Source organism: Histomonas meleagridis, assembly GCF_020186115.1.
Source record: "Histomonas meleagridis strain 2922-C6/04-10x chromosome Unknown contig_9, whole genome shotgun sequence".
Classification (NCBI taxonomy): Eukaryota; Parabasalia; order Tritrichomonadida; family Dientamoebidae; genus Histomonas; species Histomonas meleagridis.
In genome coordinates, this window is record NW_027150923.1 from 844,436 (window position 1) to 870,268 (window position 25,833).

A 25,833-nucleotide genomic window follows, 5' to 3' on the forward strand; every position below is an offset into this window, starting at 1 on the left:
AACCATTTCCAAATGAAACAAAATTTAAATTAATACATAAATTAAAGGAATAATTACCTATAATTAAAAGTGAATCTGGAAATGTTACATTTGTTAACTTACTACATCCAGAGAAAGCAAATATTCCTATAATTAAAACATTTTTTCCAAGTTCTAATAATTCTAATTTCTTGCAGTTTTCGAATGAATAATCACCAATTGTTTTTATACTGTCTCCAATCTTTGCTGTTATTATTTCAGGCCATTCTTTAAATGCATAATTTTTTACATGTGTAACATTTCCATGAATGATAACATGTTTTACTTGGTTTATATCATAATTTTTATTACTTGTTTTATTATTATTACAGGAAATCTTACAGAAAAATATAAAGAAGAAAATGCTTACTGAAGATTGAATTTGCATTTTCTTCTGGGCCAATAAAAGTTAAAAAAGAAGAATTAAAATTCTTTTTTTTCAAATTGTTTTCAATAAACAAAAAAATTTATATTTTATTATATAAAAATGAGTTTTAAGTTTTTTCTCAATTTTTCTTTTTTCAAATTGTTATTTTTTAACAAGCGTATTTTGTGCAAACTCTTCTATTGATTATTACTTCAATAGAATAAAAAAAATTAATACAAGGTTTCACCACAAACACTGTGTGATAATTTCAAATTTTGAACTTTCGATATTACAATATTATTTCCATTTATATCGCGAATTTTAAAGAAAACATTTAAGAAATCTTTTTTATTAATTAACAAAAACATAATTAGTTAATATACTTAAAGATATGCGCTCTATTCGCGAACATTTTATATTCCGGTTTCACTTTTTCCACATCCAATTTATGAATGCTTCGAATCAAATCATATGATATCACAGATGAGCCGAAATTCTTTTCTATATATTTGTTCACCACCACATTTGCAGCTGTGTGATTCTTTACGTGATTTTTTTGGAGTTCATATACATAACATGAGTCCATCAGATCTCGAACAAAAATAAGATCAAGTCCGACTTCACGACAATAAAGAAAGACAGCCATTAGGCACATGTTCGTATGCTGCCCAAGGATTATAACTGTCTTCTTTCCGAGGCCGACAAATGATTCGGCTGATTCACGAAAATTCTGAACAATGTAATCTGACTCCGCAACAACAATTTGTTTGGTCAGATGGTTGTCACGATATTTGCCAAAGCGTTCTTGTTCACTATAGACGCAAACATCTTGAAATCCGGGAATATATTCATTGTGATATCGGGCAGCTTGTGCATTGTATTGTTCGAGAATAGGAAGAGCTCCCTTCTTAGCAACTTCAATACCTGCTTTTCGCATTTTGGTATGGCCAGTATAAGCATCTGCTCCCATTGATATATGGACAACAGGTAGGCCAATAGAACGAAGTAATTGAGTAAGTTCATTGATCCTTGGTGTGAAAAAGAACTCTCGGTCATTGTAATATGTACACCAGTGTGATCTCCACATATCAATATATACAACTGTTTCTGAAAGATTAATTGTTTTTTTCAGGTAGTAATATCCACTGTCACCATATTTACGAATTTTAATTCTTAGTTTATCATTTTTTTTGGACTCTGTATTAATTTTTGGTTTTGGTATTGATTGATTGTATGGTGGATTTAAAACTAAGTAAAGAATCCATCCAAGGACAATTACTACTGAAAGAATACTAAAAATATGTTCTTTTTTTCTTGAACTAAATAAATTCATTTTACCTCAAGTAACACACTTTTACGGTTAGAAAAAATAAAATGTGATTATTGCGTTAAATAATTTATAATTCTTAAGAATAACTCAAAAAATAGTAAAAACTTTGTTGTTGATACAAAGTATTAAAAATTTTTTATTATCATGAAGTCTTCATTAAAAATTCATTTATCTTCATAATAAAAATTTTCATATATTTTGATTAAAAGCAACATTTATACAATTTGCACAAAGCTAGATGGTAAATTTTTTTTAGCAAAACTGTTAAAGTATTTGTAAATTAATTTTTGTTTCAACAAATATTAATATTTAATAATTTTATGTGATAAATTGAAAAATTTAAAGTGCATTCTTGTTTCCTTAAATAGACATAAGAGTTTGAAATACAATTTGATTTCCATTACAAATTTTATTTTTTTGTTATTTTGGATTTTAAGCGCATTTCAATAGCATGGAAAATAGGGCTCAACAGTATACATTTTTAGAATAACACAACTGTTGCACTTCACAGCTGAAAGCCGCAGAACAAATTTTTAGCGGTTAATCATCCGATCAAAGACGATTCAATATTTCATTTATCTTAAATATAATTTTTTCATTAATTTCTCAAGTTAATATTGTTTTTCATATAATAGTATTTTACAAATAATATAGAGAATATAATTACATAATTTAGATTGATTTTTATTCAGAAACCATTAAGTTTCACCAATCCAAATTTTAACGTTCCAAAAATACCTTACACAAAAATTGTAATAGCGTTGAATGGGAGGTGAAGGGAATAACAACTACAAAGATATTCTTCTCCAAGCTCATCCAATTTTTCGAGTTCCGACAACCAAAATATATTGGTGTGAAAATGTTAAAAAAATTAGTTCACGTCGATCATTATCAAGGATTCTTGTAATCGCTTCACCAGGAATCTTTCTTTTAAAAAAGAAATCATTTCCTCGAAGTTCCGTTGTTGCGCGAATAATTTCATATTCAGAATTAGCTTTAATCCTCGTTGAAAATAATACATTACAAATTTGTAAGCCAAAAGTTACAATGACAATACAACACCCGAAATATCTCGAAGCCGTTGGCATTATTTGCACAGTAATTAGAGAAATGTTTAGTGAGTTAAAACCTCCGAAAATTGTAATTGATAAATCTCTTCAAGCACAAATAGATCAAATTAATTTCCACGTTAATCAAAAAACTCTTTTAGCAGATCGTTTTTTAAGTTTTTGTTTATTATTACCACCAAAATCTCTTGTCATTGATCAGGTAACAGATATATATCATAGACTTAAACGGTCTCCGAAATGTGTCAGATTTAATTCTGAGCTCGTTAGCTCTAATTTGGTGAGTGCCGTCGCTCAATCTGTTTCTTATGACACTAAAGTTCAAGCACTTCAAATTCAAAATGTGAACCTCCCTATTTTCCTTCCACATTATAATCAAATTGTTCAAAACAATCATTCTGTCAAACGCGTTTCGTTCCAATCTGTTTCCTTTACGGGTTCATATGATTCTTATATACAAGTTTTAGAGAGCCAGCCATTATTTAAGGCATCGTCATATTCATTTTTAGAATGTCAACTTAAGACAAATAATTTCATTACCTTCTTGAAGACATTTGATAAGTCATATCCCGTTAGTATACGTTCCTTTTCTATTGTCCGTGCCAATCTTAACATTGAAATTCTTTATGATATCTTCAATTTAATCAGCACATCAAAAACATTTGATGGACTTCGACGGTTTTGCATCAGTGAAATTCAAAGCAAAGATCCGTTAGAAAGCACTTTTGCGGACTTTTTCAATGACACTTTTCTGACCAATCATGAACAACTTCAAACCGTTACGCTTCACGATGACAATTTTTCGGTTGATAAGATTTTACCCATTATAACGTCAAAAGCTAACAAAATAACGACGTTAAATATTACCCGTAATCGGTTTAATTCAAATATTGAACCAATTCCAAGTTATCAACTTATTCAAGAACTTAATTTGTCACATTCGACGTTTAGTTCTGAAACCTTATTGAATTTTTTGAAGTCGTTTTCATTAAGTGAAATAACACCGCAGACGTTAATTTTGGATTCGTTAAATGTTAATTCACAACAAGAATTAGATATAATATATCAAAACTTAAAGACGATCAAACTTCCGAAAGTTCAATTTCTTTCTTGGAATTCAAATTTAATGAATTTTGAACGATTTCAAATGTTTATCGAATTTGTCAAATTACAAAATGAATTAACTGGAATTGGAATATCGAATTGTATTACACCGCATAATGAAATTAATTTATATGTTACTGAAATCATCAAATTAATTCAACAGAAACAATTAAAACGATTGGACATAAGAGGCTCAAGTACATTAATATTAAGTTCAAATATGATTCCAATACTTGAAGCATTAAATGAACAAAAAATTATTGAAGTTTTAGATGTTACTGGTCAAGAAATAGGTCAAAATGGATTAAATATATTATTAAAATTATCAAATAATTGTCTTGAAGAATTACGCTTTGATAATAATACCCCGGAAAACTTCGATTTATATTATAATTTCTTAAATGATATTATGAACTCAAAGTTGTTGAATTCAGAATGGCCCGAAAATGATATAAAATCAATTCTCCAAAAAGTTGCAACTTCTCAAAGAAAAATTATCGAAAATAAATTCGAACAATTGAAGAAAAAATTCGTAAAGAAATTTAATGATGAAAATTTGAATAAAGTTAAACAAAGTCAAAATCAAATCTCGGGAAGAACTTCGAAATCAAGATCTGCTACAGTGATGTTAATGAAGAAAAAGAATGACGATGATAATAATAACATTTCAAAACATTTGATCGATTTCGATACGTTGCTGGAAAGAAATCAATCAGTGGAAAATTACTTGAAAGAATGTATAGGTGAGTTGGATAATGATAAAGAACCTTTGCTGGTAGCAATGAAAATGCTAAATGACGAAACTTCATTGGAAATGTTTTTAGGTCAATCAAATGTTTGATGCGATGTAAACTTTAAAAAAAGTTGTGATATACGTTTAGAAATAAATAAAAATATTTTCTTCATTAACGAGAAATTTAAAATATAATTTCGTGGCAAAATGTGTTTTGGGATTCTTTATGTGTGTTGTGAATAAAGAAATATGCATATTGTTTTAAAGATTTGTTTCTTCTAAACGATCAAACAGTTAAAAACAAATATTATTTTTTAAACGACAAACATAAAACGTTTCATTATTATATTCAATGCTAATGATTGACATTACATTAACATTAATGATTATTAATAATAAACTAATTAGTTGGATTTATTTTTTCTACCCAAGCTAAAAATCATGCACTCGTTTGATAAGTGTATTTCTCTCTTATAATAGAATTATTGATTTATCTTTCTTTAAGATGCTGTTCTAAAAAGTTTTTATATTTTAACGGATTTTGGAATGGCACTTTTATAAACTTGAAATGATGCAAACAATGGATCAAGCTGATCTTCCTGACCCTGATATTACAGGATCACATGAAGAATTTTGGACATTTACACAGGTTTCTCAATGGGGATCACATTGGCCATATTCTAATAATGAACATTTAAACCAGGTTCGAAACGTTGTTATCACAGTTAGAAACTTAGGTATTAATAACGGAATAAAGCCTCGCATGGTTCATATTGCACAAATGCTTATTTGGAGATTTTATTTAAGTGAAAGTATTGCAGAGTATCCTTCCAAAGATATAATTCCACTTGCATTCGAAAGCGCAGCGCAACTTCTTGAAACTTCATTTCAATTCAAAGTAAATCAGATGCCACATAGCATGGATAACAATAAGCAATTGTCTGAATTCCAATTACATTTCAAATTAGTCAATGCTCTTAACTTTAACATCAGAATTCATCACCCTTCAGATTACCTTAGTCATTATGTTAATTCCAAATTCACAAATGAACAGTTCCAATTAGCCGAATGTATAATCTCAGATTCTTTCTTATGCCCTTGTTGCTTAGTACATAGGCCTACAACAATCGCAGAGGGGTCGGCAATAATGGCGGCCGGCATGAAGAACAATACAGATTCAGTTATCCCAAGATCAACAAAGGCCATTTCGTTTATAAAAGATATGAATTGGTTTTACAACCAAAGCTTCAACCAGAAAAAGTAAATAAATAATTTTGTTTTCAATCAATTATATCTTTTGAACATATCTATTCAAGGAAATGAATTAAATTCGAACTGATTTGGTCGAAAAGATTTGAAAAAGTTTTAATTTTCGTTCATAAGAATTGTTTCCATGTTTACCTTTAACATTCATGAATGTTTTCAAATTAGTAGAAACAAATTTTCTAACAATTGTTAACGTTAAAAAGTTTGATACTGTTAGATTCAGAAAACTATTAGTAATTTTATGTAATGTATGAATTCACATTAGCTGTTCAGGGAGTTGGCACCTCAAGAAAATCAGCAACAACATTGGTAAATATCTTCATATTAACAATATAAATGTGAACATACAGTGCTTCAAGTATTGCTGTATATTAAAAAAATCATCTTATTAAAATAAAAAATAAACATAACAAAAATACAAAATTTTCTCTAACTATTGTTTAAATTCGAGAATTATCAAACTTAAATTTTCATATTATAAAATAAAATCGAAGTTAAATTTTTGAAATTAACAGTAAATACCAACTTCGCCGAAATCATATCAAAAATAAAAACAATTAAATATATCGAATTTAATATTTATTAATAAATGTTTTGGATCGAATATGATTCAATTGATTTATAACCATTGATCATTTTCCTTAATAATGAAGTCTTTAAATTCTTTGTTGGTGACTTCTGCGTTATCTTTTGATGAACTTATCGTTGTCATTTCTTTTTGCGTATTCGAATTTCCTTTTTGTTTGCGTTGAATTAAAAAGAGAACGAGTCCAATCATAAGTAATACGATGATTACTGCACCACAGATAATACCAATTAATGCACTTTGTGGAATTGTATCATTTTCGTGTAAATCATCATGAAGTATTGTATAGAAATTAGAATAATAAATATAATACGTCGAATATTGATAAAGAATATATTCATATGTAATAAATTCCGAATAAATATAATAATATGTCGAATGAGTTAATGTAATACTAATCGAATTCGTAATCATCGATTTGGAAATAATCGTTTGCGTAATGGAATATGTGGAAATTATCGTATGAACAAATGTTCCATCGAATTGTAATGAATCAGAAAGTGAACTTAAATATGTATATGTATTCGAATTAGTAGAAATATATGATTTAGTATATGTATTCGAATCAGTAATTGTATTTGATTTAATAAATGTATTTGATTTTGTAAATATATTTGATTTTGTAAATGTATTTGATTTAGTAAATGCATTTGATTTAGTAAATGTACTCGAATCAGTAAATGTATGTGGTTGTGTAAAAGTTTGCGTTTCCATTGGACTGCATCCATCAACAGCTGTTCCTTTGAGTGCCGCCTTTGTACCAAATGTATCGCTATTGTATGAATTGAATGTCATAACATATTCTGCAGGTACACTATTAAAAATATTTGAAACAATTTCTGGTTCACTTTCACCATAATAATATATACATTGAAGATTCGAGCATCCATTAAATGCATTACTTCCAATTTTGGTAACTGATGATGGAATTATTATATTAGTTAATAATGAACATGATTGAAATGCACCACTTCCAATCGTTTTTACATTATCTCCAATCGTAATCGTTTGCAATCTAGGACAAAAGTAAAATGCATAATCACCAATAGATGTAACACAATCACCAATTTCAACTGAAGTTAATTTCATCCAATCAGAAAAAGCATTTTCTCCAATTTCTTCAACACCGCCAATGATAATAACATGTGATGCTTCTTCTAAATACACATCCCTATTGTTATATTCTTCATCAGTAGTTATAGTTAGTGTCCCTGATTGATATGTTTCAATAGATTGTGTAAAAAATAGAACAAATAAAAGAAAAAGAATTTTTGATTTGATTTTATCTATTTTGTGAATGTTTTGAGTAATTACTTTTACTTTGTAAATAACAATAAAAAACAAAATGGTCATTGGAATGATTTTGGATAAAAAAAAGCTTGAATAATTTTGATAAGAATTTAAATAATCATCAACATGTAAAAAATTTGAGAAAAGAAAATATCTCAAATGAAAGGCGATGTCAAAGGAAAATTGTGTAGTTAATAAATATTGATTTTCCAAATCAAAAAAAGGCATGTATTGAAGCAAAATGGAACGAATTATTCCTGAGATTTTTCTGACAGTAAACTATACAAAATCACTTTTCAATTGTTAATGACATTCACAAATTTGAAACGGTTTGAATACTTATCGTCTTTTTATGACAACGGTTCGTGCTTTTGTATTGAATTCGATCGTATTGTATTGAGACTGCGTTCAAAAAACCGCTACGATATGGAGGTGCAAATCCTGCTCCAAAGATAATCATCGAGTAGGAGTGGCTATCCATATGCCAAAATAATAGAAGAATTGGGGCAGAAAAGGCCGAAGGCTTTTTGCTGAACCCCTCTGCTTTGTATATAGAGTCCTCACATCCTGAAATAAATTCCGATGAATTCGCACCGCTAAAAAAAATCCATTTTATGACAACGGTTTGTATGTTTCAAAATGTTATTTGACACAATTCAATCGGCTATTTTTTCACAGATCTCAGGCATTCAGTTCGGATAGAATGTTATACTAAGGAATACCACCATCGAGTAAAGAATTAAAAAGTTAATGAAAACTTCGAAATTAATTTCAACAGTTGAAAAGATCTTTTGTCATCATCACAAATTAAGTCGATACCAAAAAAGTGTCAATCACAAAAAGAAATTGATCTTGTTTTAGCGAATTTTTTTTTTTGAATTCAAAAAAACTTATATTGAAATTTTAAAATTATCATTAAACCATTAGAGGAAAATTTACAAGCGCATTTAGTTATGTCAAATATGCGTACTCTTATTTCTTTATCATTTTAGTTTGATTATATCTTCAATTATTGATTGAAGGGAAGCCAAGCAATCGCTTTTCACCTATAGCTCATCCATATTTACCATTTTTTTCACGTTTTTTCATCCAAGACTTACAAATTATTTTTCCAATATATTTCAAGCGCTCATACGCCAAATATTGTGATGCAATTATATTTTATGACAACGGTTTATATCTTTCAAAATATTTTTGTATATATATACTACCGTTCAATATTTAAACCGTTCATTATCGCCAACCGTTGTTTTTTATGACCGGAGTATTTTTCATGTTCAGAAATGGTGACTACTTTTGATCGTTTTTTTACAAAAATAGCACTTAAAAAGTTGGATTTGGAACATTTGTTTCCTGTTTGGAACATCAGTTTAGGATTAAATTTCGGCTAATCGTTTTAGATGCAGAATAAATATTTTCCCACAAATCCCGAGCATTCAGTTTGGATAAAATATTATATTGAGCAATATCGCTTTCGAGCATAGAATTAAAATGTTAATGAAAACTAAGAAAGAAAAATTATTTTTCATTTTTTTTATCAATCGCAACATCTCATATGTCATCATTACAAATTAAGTTGATACAAGAAAAGTTTAAGTCACAAGAAGGTCTTGATCTTGCTTTTAGGAATGTTTTTGAATTAAAAACTTATATTGAATTAACACAATTTGAAATTTTACAATTATCATGTTCGAATAATTAAATCGAAAAATTACATTCTTATTTTCTTCAACCATTATATTTGTGAAACCAAACAAAACTATTTTAATTACATAAATTTTGATTGAAAATGATCACATAACGAAAAACACATGAAAAAACAATTTTTGAGCACTTTTTTTTATCAGAATATAAATATTTTGGTAAATCATTAAAATTAAGAATATAATATGTATGTTTTAATATTTATCTCATTTTAATATTATAGCTCGAAAAAAAGACCATCGCCATCTCATAGAACTTTTTAGATATGATCTAAAATAAAGCAATAATAAAATGATAAAAAGTGAATGGAAAAAATCATTTTTTAGATTTCAAGAACCACCATATATATACATCTAAAATAATTAAGATTCATAATATATATTTTGAAAATAATTGATTTCGAAATTTTCATTTTGATTTGTATTTTTTTTCTCAATTTGAAAACAGATTTTTACTTAATTGATGATAGGGAATTAATTCCCTTAAAAAACAAAAAATTTATCAGAATATGTTTATTTTCTCGGTTTTACATTTCTATGTTTTTCATCACATGTTAAAATTCTATATAATTATTGATATTCCATAAAAAATTGTTTTTTATTTTGAGAAAAAAACTTTTATTAATATTAAATTATTCATTTAATGTTTAAAACATTAATTTACAATATGAAATTGCGCATTTCATTCTCTTTGAAATTAATATAAGATGGGTGATTTTGAAAAGATGAATGATTTTGTAATGCTTGGTAATGATGTACATGATGAAAATGCACTTTCTTCAATTGTGTTCACATTATTACCAAACGTTACTATATTTAATGACTTACATAATCGAAAAACATATTGTCCAATTGTTCTGACATTATCTTTATTCTTAATCGTATCCAAATCAGAACAATCAGCAAATGCATATTCCCCTATATAAGAAACGGTACCACCAATTTCAGCTGAAAATGTTGAGGTCCACTTCGAAAAAGCTTCATATCCAATTTCTTCAACGCCGCCATTAATAATATCATGTGATGCTTCGTTTTTAAATTCATTCCTATTTTTACATTCTTCATCAGTCGTTATAGTTAGTGTTTCGATTTGAAATGTTTCGATAGATTGTGTAAAAAATAGAACAAATAAAAGAAAAAGAATATTTGATTTGATTTTATCTTTTTTGTGAATTTTTTGAAAAATTAATTTCTTATATAAAAGATCAAAAAATAACATGATTATTGGAATAATTTTAGATGAAAATATGAATGGAAAATTTTGTGTAAAATATTTGATGAATCCATCAAAGAAATGAGAAGTCAGAAAAAAACTTGTATATGAAGAGACGCCAAAATGAAGCTGTGCAATTCATGAATGTTGTACCAGATGTAGCATTGAGAAAAAATGTAAATTCATAACCAACATAAAACCATAGAGAAAACAAAAATACATTTAAACGTGCTTTTCCTGCCTCTCAAAATTTGTGTGAAACTGAAAAAATTGTTCTGGGAAAAAATTGAAAAAAATCAAAATCTGATTCGATCGTTAACTGCTATTCCAAAGAGGAATATTACGAACCTACCACAAGGTCAAAGATACCAATGATAGCTTCCAATAGATTTCATGCAGTGAATTGAACCTCCGCCTTGGGTTAAATTGAATATATTGTCTCTACACAACTTCACCTGATTAAATATTCAACCATCAGACACAGGCAGATGATTTTGGACGGCTAATCACTACCATTGAGCCAAAAAATAACATCAAAAATATATGGTGACATTATAATTTAATTCATCAACTTCGAAAATACAATGAACTTGTGCTGCCTTTTTTACTGTTTGTAATTTTTCAGTGACCTCTTGAAAAATGAATTAACAAAATAAAATATATCGAATTCGAGATTTATTAATAAATGTTTTGGATCGAATATGATTCAATTGATTTATAGCCATTGATCATTTTCCTTAATAATGAAGTCTTTAAATTCTTTGTTGATGACTTCTGCGTTATCTTTTGATGAACTTATCGTTGTCATTTCTTTTTGCGTATTCGAATTTCCTTTTTGTTTGCGTTGAATTAAAAAGAGAACGAGTCCAATCATAAGTAATACGATGATTACTGCACCACAGATAATACCAATTAATGCACTTTGTGGAATTGTATCATTTTCGTGTAAATCATCATGAAGTATTGTATAGAAATTAGAATAATAAATATAATACGTCGAATATTGATAAAGAATATATTCATATGTAATAAATTCCGAATAAATATAATAATATGTCGAATGAGTTAATGTAATACTAATCGAATTCGTAATCATCGATTTGGAAATAATCGTTTGCGTAATGGAATATGTGGAAATTATCGTATGAACAAATGTTCCATCGAATTGTAATGAATCAGAAAGTGAACTTAAATATGTATATGTATTCGAATTTGTAAATGTATTTGATTTAATAAATATATTCGAATTAGTAATTGTATTCGATTTAATAAATGTATTCGTATTAGTAAATGTATTCGAATTTGTAAAAATATTCAAATTAGTAAATGTATTTGATTTAGTAAATGTATTTGTTTGTGTAAAAGTTTGAGTTTCCGATGGACTGCATCCATCAATACTTGTCCCTTTGATTGCATTTTTTCCTCCAAATGTATTACTATTATATGAATCGATTATCATAACATATCTTGCGGGAACCTGATAAAAAACATCTGACCCAAAAATACTTGATCCAAATTCTGGTTCACTTTCACCATAATAATATATACATTGAAGACTTGTGCACCCATAAAATGCAGAGCTTCCAATTTTGGTAACTGATGATGGAATTATTATATTAGTTAATGAAGAACAGTATTGAAATGCACTATTTCCAATTGTGTTTACATTTTCGTGTATTGTTATTGATCTTAAACTTCTGCAATTATTAAACATTGCATTTGAAATTGAAGCTACTAAATTTGGAATTGTAATGCTTGGTAATGATGAACATGTTTGAAATGCAGCATATCCGATTGTATTTACATTATTACCAAATGTTACTAAATTTAATGATGAACATGTTTGAAATGCATAATCTCCAATAGAAGTAACACAATCACCAATTTCAACTGAAAATAATGAAGTCCACTCAGAAAAAGCATTTTCTCCAATTTCTTCAACGCCGCCAGTGATTATAACATGTGATGCTTCTTTTTTATATTCACTCCTATTTTTATATTCTTCATCAGTAGTTATAGTTAGTGTTCCTAATTGAAATGTTTCAATAGATTGTGTAAAAAAGAGAACAAATAAAAGAAAAAGAATTTTTGATTCGATTTTATCTTTTTTATGAATGTTTTGAGTAATTACGTTTACTTTGTAAATAACAACAAAAAACAAAATGGTTATTGGAATGATTTTGGAAAGAAAAAAATTTTGTACAGAATTTAAATATTCACCAAAAAATTTAGTAAAGAGCAAAAATCTTATATAGCAAATGACATTAAAAAGAAGGTGTGAATCTGATGAGTGCTGTTGTACCGGAAAAATCAAATTTAACATGACGAAATGGAAGGTATTTTCCTGGTCGTATTATTCAAAAAGTTTATACAAAAAGCCACTCGGGATTATTGAAAAAGTTGTTTTTTCTTGTCGTTTTTTTAAACGATAAATTTCTATTCAAAACAATTGGCTAGACTTCAAATGGTAAGTGTTTTCTTCTATGTGCCAAATCTAATCGGGTATGCACGTGTCATATTGATGTTTGCGGCTTACTTTTTTGCCTGTAGCAATCCAATATTGTTTTGCATTTGTTATGCATTATCACAAATCTTGGATATGTTTGATGGAATGGCTGCACGTAGGTTTAACCAAGCAACAAAATTCGGTGCAATGTTAGATATGGTTACTGATAGGTGTTCTACTGTTGGATTACTTATGACAGTTTCCAATAGAATTCCATCACTTCAAATTTTCTGCCATATTTTCATATGGCTTGATATCTTTAGTCACTGGGCACATATGTTGGCATCATTAAGCGCTGGTGCTGGATCCCACAAAAACGTTAGAAGTGGTCCAAAGCTTCTTCAATATTATTACAAGACAAAGTGGTTCATGGTACTTTTGATTATTGGAGCAGAAGGTCTTCCACTTGCTATCTATCTCTCTAGTTTCCATTTCAAGGAACCATTAAGTCAAATCATCAACTTTTTGATTTTGATATTTGCACCACTTTTCTTCACAAAGCATTTCATCAACGTCATCCAATTTATGAATGCAAGCGTTTCGCTTGATCATCCACCAAAGAAGGAGTAAAACATGAATTTTTACGAACATTGAAAAAGTTATTTTCTCTTTCACTTTTTGTGCATTTTAGATGGCTGTGGGTGCATTGAAATTTTTGCTTTAATTTGATTTTGTTCATCGGTTTTGAAAAACTTTTTTTAAATCAAAAAGAAAATGTTTTTTACTGAAATATCACCACTATATGTGCATTAATGTTAATAAATAACTGTATTGAAAGAATGGTTAAGGTCCTTATAAAATTATGGCTTCAATATAAATTAAAGAAGTTTGATTTTATGTGTTTATAAAACAAATAAATTTTAAATGTTTTATCACAAAAATATTAAATCACAATTTATTCACTTAAATCTTCTTACTTAATTATATTCATTATTCGAAGTCGCCAATGCCAAATTAATATGATGCAAATTTGTCGGATAAAAGTTTCGATGCACACAATCGATAATCGGATTCTTTTGACTTAAGTCCAATTTATACAATAATTCGTTTGTTCCTATTTTCTCGCAAATATATTTAACGTCATCATCAAACAATGTTTCGTTTATATTGTCATACGAATCTATTGAATATATAACTTCGTCCAATTCCAAAAGATCCAAAATCAAAATCAAATCTTGCAATGTCAAATTTGACATTTTCGAAGCTATTTCAACAATATCAATTCCGGGCTCACCATTAATTATTTCCGCTGTTTTCATAATTAACTTCGTTTTCATATCGTCATCAATTGATCCATCAGTTCTAACCCAAAAATGAGGTTTAACGAAATGATTTGATGAATCTTCGAACAAATGATTTATCCCATAAACGTAGGAAACATAAATTGGCAAAAGAGAATTTGAATTAATTCGATAAATATAATCGAATTCTTCCAAATAATTCATTGCGGTGAATATCAAATTATTATTAAAACTTTTATATAAATTTAATATTACGTCAAGTGAAATACCTTTTGAGAAATGTTGTAATATAAATGAATATAATAATCGACATAAAAGTATCAAATCAGTGTTATCTTGTGTTTGATATATCAATATAAATAATTGCATAAAAGTCGATTGAAGTGATTCGCAATAATCACCTTTATAATTCTTATAAATTGCATGAAACTCTTTCTCTGTTTGCTGTGCATAATTTACTTCAAACTCAGGCAAATTTGGATAATTAATTGCCGTAGATACAAATTGATAACATGATGAAATACGAATTTTCTTAAACGATTCAGTCATTGATGACTTTTTAGGATTACTGATTATATCTTTCGAATTAATTGTGTCGACTTTAGGTGGCTTTAATATTATAGAAACAGGTGTTTCTTCATTAAGAATATATGTACATGATCCTTCATCACTTTCTTTATGTGAAATTAATTCGGGATCTTTTGATGCTTGGATAAAACCTATGATATCTTTATAATAACTTGGACGGAAACTTAGGTTAAACTCTTGGAAAGCTTTTGTACATTTAAATGACGATTTTTGAAATCTGTTTTCTTCTTCAACGACATTTTGTGTTAAGAACCGCGATAACTTCAGAAAGAAAACGGCTTCATTCAAATCGCTTGAATCAATTTCACACAAAAGTTTCTTTGCTTTATTTACCACATAACATGAACTTGGACACATTGAAATTATTTTTAAACGTTCTATCAGTTCACCTAAATATGGATTCAATCGAAAACGTAATTGTGAAACATTAAATTTGTTAAAATATTCAATTGATGTTAATTCATAACAATCAGAATTTATATCAAACCTTGAAATCACTGAGGAAATATTTGATGTAGTATAATAAAATAAATCACGATAATCTTTATATTTGGTCATTAAAAACATATGTCGATTATTTGGGCGTACTAAATATGAATCAATTACCATTTTATTAATGGTTTGAATCATCTTTAACATCTTTTTCCATTGCCTTGGAAAAGTTCCTATATAACCATTTGGAAATATTATAGAAATTGATGCTAAATAATTAAAAATGACATTAATATCAAAATTCTTTAAAAATGTAAAATTATCAATGTCTAATTCATCTACATATAAAGTTGGATTTGGTTCAAAATTGGTTTTAAGTTCACAAAAATCTGAAATTAAACCTTGCTTTGGATATTGAATAAGCCTTTCATCTATCTTTAAGAATTTGTTTTCTATGGCTCGAAGAAGTCTAATCCAATCAAATCCAACTTTAGATATATATTGTTCAACTTGAGCATAATGATAGGGAAATGTGATGTGAAATGGTGGTACAATTGTTTTTTCGATAACTCTTTGGATCATTGGATTTGCAAAATCTCTTCCTTTCCTGTTCATAGAATATTGTTTTAGCCAAAGTTGCACAGAATGTGGGTCAACAAATTCCATCAAAGAGATTGTTTGATAAACACGATGAAAGTCTATAATTTCTGATCGATTAGTAAAATCATATGAAAGTTCATACCTACCAAAAAAGTTAAATGCGTTTGTTCTGACCATTTGATAACTTTTCTTAGATTTTTTTTTCAGATAGATATACATGAAAATTTTTGATGATGTCATTGCAGAAGCACCCTCTAGAAGATTTTTGGCAATCTGTTTAAACTCTTTGAAGTCTATTTCGTCCCTAATTCGTTTTGGCAGATTACTTACAAGAATATGCCGAAGCTTTGGTTCTCTAAGGAACACATCAGGAACATTACGAGTTCCAATTATTTTGGTATACAAATCAACAGAAAACGCATTTATAAAATCTTGAATTGTGAATTCATTAGTTGAAAATGTTTCAAAAATAAAAAGATGAGCAATCTCAAATCGAATCTTTTTCATGGGAATATAACCATTTCTGATTGTGTCTTTTGCGCGAAATTGATCTTTTCGATAAACTTTAGTTGGTGTTAAATCGCTATCTTCTATTATTTTCTGTGCATTGTCTTCACTGTTTTCAGGCTTTTTCTTTTTTCTTTTCATTGCTTTTATTTCAATTGCCTTTTTTGTAAGATCATCCAAAAGTTTCTTTGCTTTTTGTACATCACTCTCATGATCATCATCTGTTTCACCTAAAACAAAAAAAGAAGTAGATTTTAAGGAATGATGACCAGGATAAATTATTAAAGGTTTTGTATGAGGGATGGCAAGATCAATTTGAAATAATCCAAATTCAAGAAGCTTTTTGGAAAGGTTTTCGAGTTTTTCTGATGACCATACATAATTTGGTATGATTTGTTTTGTGATATTATAAACTTCAAGCATTGAAGCAATGCCATCATTAGATTTAATAAAATCCTCTATAGCATTTCCTACTTTTTCCCATAGTTTTTTTTGTGAGGGCTTTGAAGTTTTCTCTTTCATTTAATAAAATACGTTAAAAATTTAATGAAAGAAGAAAGCTTTATAAAGAGATTTGTAAAAAGTCTTTTTGAGCCAGGTATTGGGCCTCTTTTGATCAACTTTACACGAATTGTTATTTTTACCATGTTTTGCTACTTTGCTATTATACCATTCTTTGAATATAATATTCATTATGTAATTATGGCATTTTTATCATTTTGCTTTTTCCTTTCATTCGAATTTCTTGCTTACCAGCTGAAGAAGCATCCAGAAGTTCTGGTTTCGAACAAAAAAGAAGAATAAAAAATATAATATATCTTTTTCAATTTTTTTTTTCTTGGCTACCCAATGAGACTATAGAAGGCTATTAAGGACATGATATTAAACTTGATATATTTATAATAGAAGAAATAAAATTAATCTTATTACTCAGAATTAATTCTCATTTTTATTAAATGCCTCAAAAACCCAAGTGGTGCATGATATTTTTTTGTATGTGTTACATTCTTATACAATTAATTTGCTAATGAATATTCATTAGTGTTATCATTGAAAAAGATTAGTTTAAAAATAAAACCAAGCATAGCTCTGGACAGTTTACTCATCCTTTTTGCTGTTCTTTTTGATTAAGCCAGCTTTGGCACGCTTTACATTGCGAAGGAATTTACTGTTCATTCCCTTAGTGAACCAAAGTTGAACATTTCTGGCTTTCTTAATTCCGTTGCGATGCCATTGGTGACTTCTGTTGTGTGCTGATGTGTTGCTGCGCTTTGCCATGATAAAAGGCCAAACCGTTAATAAGAGACCGTTTGTAATTCACCAAAAATGTGTGCACAAAAAATTATTATTGTTATAAAAAATATATTTTTCATGGTTATGTTCTGTGCCATTATAAATATGAACGAAATGTAAAAATTTCTACTTTAGAATTACCATAAAAGTTATCAAATGATATAAAAGAAATTGTTTTGAATCTTAAAGATACAACATCAGTTTTAAGATATGTTTCAATAAAGAATTATAAAGAAGAATTGATAAACTTTTTTACTTTTGTTCAATTAATCATTAAAAGTTCGAATCTAAATTTATCTTATGAATTACTCAATAAAATGGAAAAATTTTTTGTTAACATTTTTTCATTTATACGAAATAATTTTTCTGACAAACTTTTTGAATATTTTTCAACAATATAAAATCCAACTTCTTATGACATTTATTATTTAAATATCATTGGAATGAAAGTTGCAAATGGCATTGCTTTGTGATTGCTTTTCGATTCAATGAACGTTTGCGGAATGCATTGATAAAAATGTAAAGTATATAAAAATGTTATATTTTGTGAACTTTATATTTATTTTTGATAGCTCGATAGAAACGTACCTTTCAAAAATTAAAGGAGACCGTTTTTCTAACAAGTTATGAACAAAAAAGGAAAGAAATCAAAGATTGATGAATTTGTGGAAATGGGTGTGAATGCCATCATTCGCCCACCTAGAAGTGAATATGATCCAAATTCACTTCCTCTCAAGGTTTTTATTCCTGGCTATGGAAATGTTGATCGCAAACCAATTTCTTTTAAAAATAGTCGAGGGCTGAAGATTGTTGGTTCTTTCTATGCCCCATCTTTTCAAATTCCAGAAATGTCATGTGTTGTTTATCTTCATGGCAATGCCTCTTCCCAACGTGAAGGAACATTTCTAGTTCCTGTTTTTGTTCCTTCTGGTGTTGGTGTTCTTTGTTTTGACTTTGCCGGTTGTGGTGCAAGTGAAGGTGAATATATATCACTTGGCTTATTCGAAAAAGATGATGTTGCGTGTGCCATTAATTTTGTTCGAGAACAATTTGGTGTTGGAAAAGTTGCCATATGGGGTCGTTCTATGGGTGCTGCCACAGCCTTTTATGCAATGTCAGAAGATCCGACAATTGCTGGAGCCGTTGCAGACTCTTCATTTTCATCACTTCCCATCCTAATTGGAGAGCTTGGGAAGCAATACAATGTTCCCACAGTTGTTTCCAAATCTGCTGTTTGGTATGTTTCTGGGAAAATCGAAAAACTTGCGAAATTCGACATCCGAAAAGTTGAACCAATTGAAGCAGCGAAGACGTGTTTCACGCCAGTTCTAATTATACATGGGTTAGATGATAATTTCATCAATTTCCATCATTCGCAAGATATCTATGACAAATATGCTGGCGACGACAAAGACATTTTACTTGTAGAAGGAGATCACAATAGCGAAAGGCCTATGGAGGTAAAAGTGCAAGCGATAATGTTCTTGGCAAACATTTTGGACTGTCCAATAGTTATGGACGAGATACCAATGTTGTTGCAGCAATCTGGAAGACACCATTTCTCTTCTTTCGAAGATATGTTATGTCAAATGTAAACGCCAAAATTTATTTTACTGTTTAATTATCTTGAAAATTATAACGAAGTTTTGTAAGAATAATTAAATGAATGAACGAAATAATTAAACATTATTTTATTTGCAATAAAAAAAATTTTATATTTGAGGAAATCAATTTTTACTAATTGACGAAATATATATATGTACTTGCAGCTCTATATTAAGTCCATAGTATGAACTTGAATATATATTAATAAATCTATTATTTTTATATTGAAAGATTCTATTTTTAAAACTTTAAAAAAAAAATTCATTTATTTTTAAAAATATACAAGAAGGAATTTATATTATGACAGAAGATGTTAAATTAACATGAATAATATTTATCTATATTGTTTAAAACTCAAAAATAATATTTGGAAATTATTAAATTTATTTGAAACTGCACTTATGTTGGCACCAAAAAATTCTCATGTAGAAATTGTTAAATTAATTCGTAAAAAATTAAATAAATGTACGTTTTGTTAAAACAAATAATCCGATCATTATAAATAGAAAAATAACAAACAATTTGAAATTGAGTTTACAAAATAATATAAATAATTTAAAAATGTTATTTCGAAACATAAAATTATTTTAATAAATCCAAAACAAAACATATATACAATTTTAACTATTATATTAACTTCTTTGTGTTCAGAGAATAATTTAACTATTTCTATATAACCTCTTGCAGATGTAAACATAAGTGCTGTTCTAAATAATTTAAATATTTTCCATATATTATTTTGAGATATTGGATAATTAAAATAAAAATTATCTTTAGCATTAATATCAATTCCTTCTTGTTCAAGAAGTAATTTAACTATCTCTATATAACCATAATAAGATGATAATATAAGTGCTGTTCTAAATAATTTAAATATTTTCCATATATTATTTTGAGATATTGGATAATTAAAATAAAAATTATCTTTAGCATTAATATCAATTCCTTCTTGTTCAAGAAGTAATTTAACTATCTCTATATAACCATAATAAGATGATAATATAAGTGCTGTTCTAAATAATTTAAATATTTTCCATATATTATTTTGAGATATTGGATAATTAAAATAAAAATTATCTTTAGCATTAATATCAATTCCTTCTTGTTCAAGAAGTAATTTAACTATTTCTGTATAACCTTTTGAAGATGCTAAAATAAGTGCTGTAAAAAATATTTAAAATAATTTCCAAACATTATTATGAAATATAAAATTATTAAAATAAACATTAAATAATACAAATAAATACCTTTAGCATTAATATCAATTCCTTTTTGTTCAAGAAGTAATTTCACTATTTTGTTATGACCATTTGCAGATGCTAAAATAAGTGCTGTAAAAAATAATTTAAATATTTTCCAAATATTATTTTGAGATATTAAATAATTAAAATAAAAATTATCTTTAGCATTAATATCAACTTTTTGTTCTAAAACATATATAACAAGTTCAAGATTTCCTGATTTGGAAGCAAGAACTAAAGTAACTTTGGGCATATACAAATATAATTCATTTAGAAAGTGCTTTAAAAGAAATATATTTCCAATAATCACCGATTTTTTAATGATAGATTCATTAATTTTCATGCCATTTTCTTGTAAAAATGAAAATATTTCATAATTATGATGTAAAATACATTTCTCACCTAATTCTTCTAAATTATTAATTTTACCAATTTTATTTTCATAAAGATAATGAAAAATATCATTTTGATGAAATTCAATTGCTACTTCATATGATCCATGAAATGAAGAATGATTTTGTTCACATAAATGGATGATTTCAAGATTTCCACCTGCAACTGCATACTTACCTGTATTCCGAATATAAGAATTACTTAGTAATAAATATTTAAAACATTTAACTGAACCAAAAAATGCTGCAAACTCAATTAATCTAACATTATTTTGGTTAATAAATGAATATCTTTCATAAAGTGATGGAAGAATGTATTGATTAAAATCGAAATCATTTAGTGATGATATTTCTTGAAGTTTTTCTATTTCATCATTTCGAATTATTTTTGCGATATCATTAGGATTAATTCCTTCTCTAATTAATTTTTTATGAAGTTCCCAATCATTCTTTGATAGTTTTTCAAAATTTTCCATAAAAGATTTTTGTATTTCATTTACATATCTCTTATTATGATATTTTTTGATTTCCTCTTCCGAATTGTAATGAGCAAAGAATAAGTTCCATGGAGTTTTTACATTCTTTGATGAGATAAATTTGTTTTTAATCATGTCATCAAGAAGATAATAAGATTCGTGAGTGTATTTACTAAGAAGAAAACCTTCAAATACATCGAAAATTTTTGATTTACTTTTATTATTCTCCTCGAATGTTTCAATTTCTTTAATAAAATCCATATATATTTCGGTATCATTCATTAATTTAATGGATAATTCATATATCATCTGACTAATAATTAGATTTAAAGAAAAAGAGAATTTTTCATCAAATTTATCGATTATTAAATATGCTGATTGCTTAATATTTTCGTTACATAAACCAAAAATTATTTGTTTCAGTGAAAGAAGTTTTTCAAATTCATTTTGGAATTTTTGATCTCTTCCAGTTAGTTCCATATGATGTTGATATGTATTTTGACTGGAGGTTATTTTGAGTACTGAAAATTTGAATTTCGTTCATGGAAAGAAATTATAATATTTTACTTTTAGTATATTCATTTATATTACATATGCTTATGTGACTACTAAATTAAACTTGAATAGATATTTTGGATTCCATCAAACATTCAACCAACCAATTTTTCACGCTCTTCAATAGGGGAACTTTATTTACAATAGAAAAATTTTTATTAATCTATTGAAATATGAAAATTATTTACACTTTCGTTCTACTATTCAAACAGAAAACCATTTACATTATCAGATAACATTTTATTAAAAAATGTGAGAAAAAGCTCAATCAAAGAAAAAATAGATTTCTCTAAAGTGTAAATTTTCATGAAAAGGTGTTGGTCTTTAAAAACATAAATATGATTTAAAAGTATAAACTGGTTGTAAAAAAACATCAGTGCCTTTGAATAAAAATAAGTTACACATATGATATTTCAGTTAAAAAAAATATTTTGGCAAACTCTGAAAAATAAATCAACTCAGATGCTTCTGATTTTTTACCAATCGGAGAAAACACAAAAGAAACTTGATTTAATCCGTGTGAGTATGCTTTAATTAGTTTCAGTTCAGCTGTTATAGTTGTTGAATCTACTTGTTTGCTCGATTGAATTGGGAAATTCACATGATTGTTAAATTTTGAATGCTGCCGATTTTTACAACCACATTTTTTTGAATACATAACTTTTCGGGATTTGATCTTTGTGGTGTATCGATACATTTCAAATCAATGTATCGAAGTATAGATTCTTATCGGTAGTAAAGTTTTCTAGATATGGCATCGCAGCTGTTGAAAAAATAATAGTAAAAAAAAATGTACATTTTAGAATAAGGATATTTTTATTAAACTGGATGCAGATCTCCAACGATAGAATCAATTGGAATGTTTTAAACTCAGATATCGTTACCTCAAGAACTCACTCGGTTCTGAATGGTGATATCTGCTTGCTTTTTATATAAATAATACACCTTTATACTAAAGGTTATATTTTATTTTCCCCATGCATTAATGGGTATAATTTTAAATTTATATTAGTTATTTTTCCCCATATATTAATGGGTTAAAAAATTCACCACATAATAAGTGGTCAAATAAAAATCATCATAAGATGATTGAGTAGAATTAGAAATCTTCACCAAATATATCGTGTAAATAATCGATATCATTTAGTGGATCAAAAAATGAATCTAATTCATAATTACAATCATTAGAAGGAGTGCCAATAAATATTTCTGACGGATTAAGTTCATAAGAATTATAATACTTAAATTCTTCTTTTGATGTATCATAAACTGGAACATTTTGCATAATGTCATTATCTAGCGGTTTAGGATTTATAGGTTGAGGTTGAGTTTGGTCAGTTTTGATTAACTTTCCTTTAGGATCAAGTTCATATCTCTCATTGTCATACATAATATACCGAGCACGAATGTGAAACTTAGGACGACCTGTTATAATACGCGAACGCTGCATAAATCTTAGTGAACTGAATTTAAGGTTTGCAAGAAAAAATTGATACAAACTCAAGAAAGTTCGCCAGCAGACGATCAGTTTAAACGTTGTTTGAATAGTTTAATCTCAGAAATTTTCTATGCTTAGCATTTTGAATTATTCACAATAAATAGCTCATCGGCTATCATCGAAAAAGTTGTCACATTGAAGATGTGTAAATGATTGAATAAATGAATTTTATTTAGTAAATGTTTGTGCTAGTGAAAGTAACGAAGAAGAAACATATTGTGTCAAAATACAAGGAACATATACATGAGTAATGAATATCCAAAAAAATTATGCTTCATATAATTCTTTCTGGTAAAAGATAAGTTACCTATGATTCTGAAATAACAAGACTAATACAATACATGATAAAATTTGATCATCATAACTCGACAAATTAAAACAAAAATGAAAGAAAAATTAAAATAAATTCTTGGTAAAACAAATTAACATCATCTTAAATTTTGTTATAAAATATGTTCACTACTTAATTTTGTTAAAATGATTTGATCAAACAATATAAATATAAATTTCCATAAATTTTATATTTTTTCCATAAAAATTTTAATTATTTTTAGAATTTAATGGATACTTTAATACATGAATCCGCCTCCTGTTTCTAACTCAGCTCTCCAATTTATCTTTGTCTTTGTCACCGGCATCTTCCTTCTTAAACATGCAATTCCTTCTTCACCTATCTTAGTTAATGTTTCTTGCACAGATTTAATCCATTTTTCTTCAAATGATATAATTGCTTCGATTATTTGCGCTGACTTTTGTTGAACATTATCACCGTTAATAGAAACTGGACTAAGTGTGGCACTGTTTTGACAAACAGCATTACCGCCTTCGAAAAAGTGTTGTATGGATTCGATTTTGCCAGAAAGAGTTGAATTATCTTCGAAAACATATCGACTAATTACACTCCCTGTACGAAAGTTTTCAAGACTAATCGAAGAGCTACGAAGATATATAACTAAGCTGCCTTTGGAAGTGGTATAAACACCAACAGCGGCTTGTTCATGATATGTTTGTGATAAATAATCAGTAAGTTTGGTTTGCAACTCTTCGCGAAGTTCATTAGAGGGAACTTCGGGTTCACCTCCAATTTCTTCAGCACGACGATACGCAAAATTATAATTGAAAGTTTTATATGTAATAGGATCTACAAATGATCCATCACTTTGGGCTGCTTCTTCACAAATGATAGCCGCATGTTGCGAAATTGGAACATAAGTGCATTGCTTCATATTCCATTTTTTGATGGTAGCTGCACGACTTTCAAGGAGAGTGGGTTTACTTACAAGCACAGATAACACAGATGAACACTGTTCATATTCACCTGGTGGAGACTCTTCTAAAAAGCGAGAAACAACATCAGTTTCACTTTCCATTGATAAAAACCGTTTAGAAATAACGTACACCTCTTAACGTTCTCATTCAAACAGAAAATTAAAAAAAAAATGTATTTTTTGTGGCGTTTACAAGGCCAAGTTCATGACTGCTGTGACTAAATCACCATCAGCATCACGAAGAGCTTGAACAGCACGTGCACGTGAAACATTAGATTGTTGCATGATTGTGTTGATATCTTCTTCTTTAAGACCTGTTGCATCAACTTCTCCTTCTTGTTCATCTTCAACAACTGTAGCAGCTGGTTCAGCTGGAGCAGCTTCTTGAGCAGCAGCAGAGCTTCTAAGTTGTTCAACAGCCTTTGCACCTGGGTCTTGCATTTGTGGTTCTCCGAAAACGATGTAAACATCATCTATGAAATAAACATCTGGTGATGCAAAAGTCCACATGATTTGTGCACCTTTCCTCATCATAACTGTGGAAACCTTTTCAAGTGGTTTAAGGTTGTGTTTGAGAAGAGCTTCCTTCATTTTCTTTTCTGCACGAGATACTTTGCGTGGAGCAGCAACTGGTTCTTCAGTCTTAGTTTCTTCGACTTTTTCTTCTTCCTTGACTTCTTCAACCTTGTCCTCAGCTTTGACTTCTTCAACCTTGGTTTCAACTGGAGCAGCTTCTTTTTCGGCCATTGGGTAAAAGGCTGACCATTTGCCTCAAAATTACCCCTTTAAGGGTAATTTATCATCGAAATGTGATTTGAAAATAAAAACGAAAACGAAAACAACAGAGTTTCATTCAATGTTATTTTGTTTGATGCGTAATCTGAACTCCATGTAATTCTTTTAACTGAGATCCCAAATCGCGAATTTCATTTGATAAAGCTTTGTTGGTTTCTT

General features: G+C 28.2%; 7 protein-coding genes across 7 annotated transcripts; 3 read left to right on the forward strand and 4 right to left on the reverse strand.

Annotated features, from left to right (window-relative positions):
• Positions 1-755: 755 nt before the first annotated feature.
• On the reverse strand, positions 756-1,355 carry GO595_009475 (isochorismatase family protein; the record flags this gene model as incomplete). Its single annotated transcript, XM_067923164.1, has 1 exon — positions 756-1,355. One exon carries the CDS (start codon positions 1,353-1,355, stop codon positions 756-758), a length of 600 nt encoding a protein of 199 aa, XP_067770477.1.
• A 3,832-nt stretch (positions 1,356-5,187) lies between these two features.
• GO595_009476 (uncharacterized protein) lies at positions 5,188-5,883 on the forward strand (the record flags this gene model as incomplete). The annotated part of the gene is made up of 1 exon (XM_067923165.1): positions 5,188-5,883. One exon carries the CDS (start codon positions 5,188-5,190, stop codon positions 5,881-5,883), a length of 696 nt encoding a protein of 231 aa, XP_067770478.1.
• A 7,315-nt stretch (positions 5,884-13,198) lies between these two features.
• On the forward strand, positions 13,199-13,753 carry GO595_009477 (CDP-alcohol phosphatidyltransferase family protein; the record flags this gene model as incomplete). Its single annotated transcript, XM_067923166.1, has 1 exon — positions 13,199-13,753. One exon carries the CDS (start codon positions 13,199-13,201, stop codon positions 13,751-13,753), a length of 555 nt encoding a protein of 184 aa, XP_067770479.1.
• Positions 13,754-18,470: 4,717 nt separating this feature from the next.
• GO595_009478 (Clan SC, family S9, unassigned serine peptidase) lies at positions 18,471-19,439 on the forward strand (the record flags this gene model as incomplete). Its single annotated transcript, XM_067923168.1, has 1 exon — positions 18,471-19,439. One exon carries the CDS (start codon positions 18,471-18,473, stop codon positions 19,437-19,439), a length of 969 nt encoding a protein of 322 aa, XP_067770480.1.
• Positions 19,440-23,212: 3,773 nt separating this feature from the next.
• On the reverse strand, positions 23,213-23,563 carry GO595_009479 (uncharacterized protein; the record flags this gene model as incomplete). The annotated part of the gene is made up of 1 exon (XM_067923169.1): positions 23,213-23,563. One exon carries the CDS (start codon positions 23,561-23,563, stop codon positions 23,213-23,215), a length of 351 nt encoding a protein of 116 aa, XP_067770481.1.
• A 617-nt stretch (positions 23,564-24,180) lies between these two features.
• Positions 24,181-24,981, reverse strand: GO595_009480 (F-actin-capping protein subunit alpha; the record flags this gene model as incomplete). Its single annotated transcript, XM_067923170.1, has 1 exon — positions 24,181-24,981. One exon carries the CDS (start codon positions 24,979-24,981, stop codon positions 24,181-24,183), a length of 801 nt encoding a protein of 266 aa, XP_067770482.1.
• Positions 24,982-25,068: 87 nt separating this feature from the next.
• Positions 25,069-25,626, reverse strand: GO595_009481 (NAC domain-containing protein; the record flags this gene model as incomplete). Its single annotated transcript, XM_067923171.1, has 1 exon — positions 25,069-25,626. The coding sequence occupies one exon, from the start codon at positions 25,624-25,626 to the stop codon at positions 25,069-25,071; it is 558 nt and encodes a 185-aa protein (XP_067770483.1).
• Between the last annotated feature and the right edge of the window lie 207 nt (positions 25,627-25,833).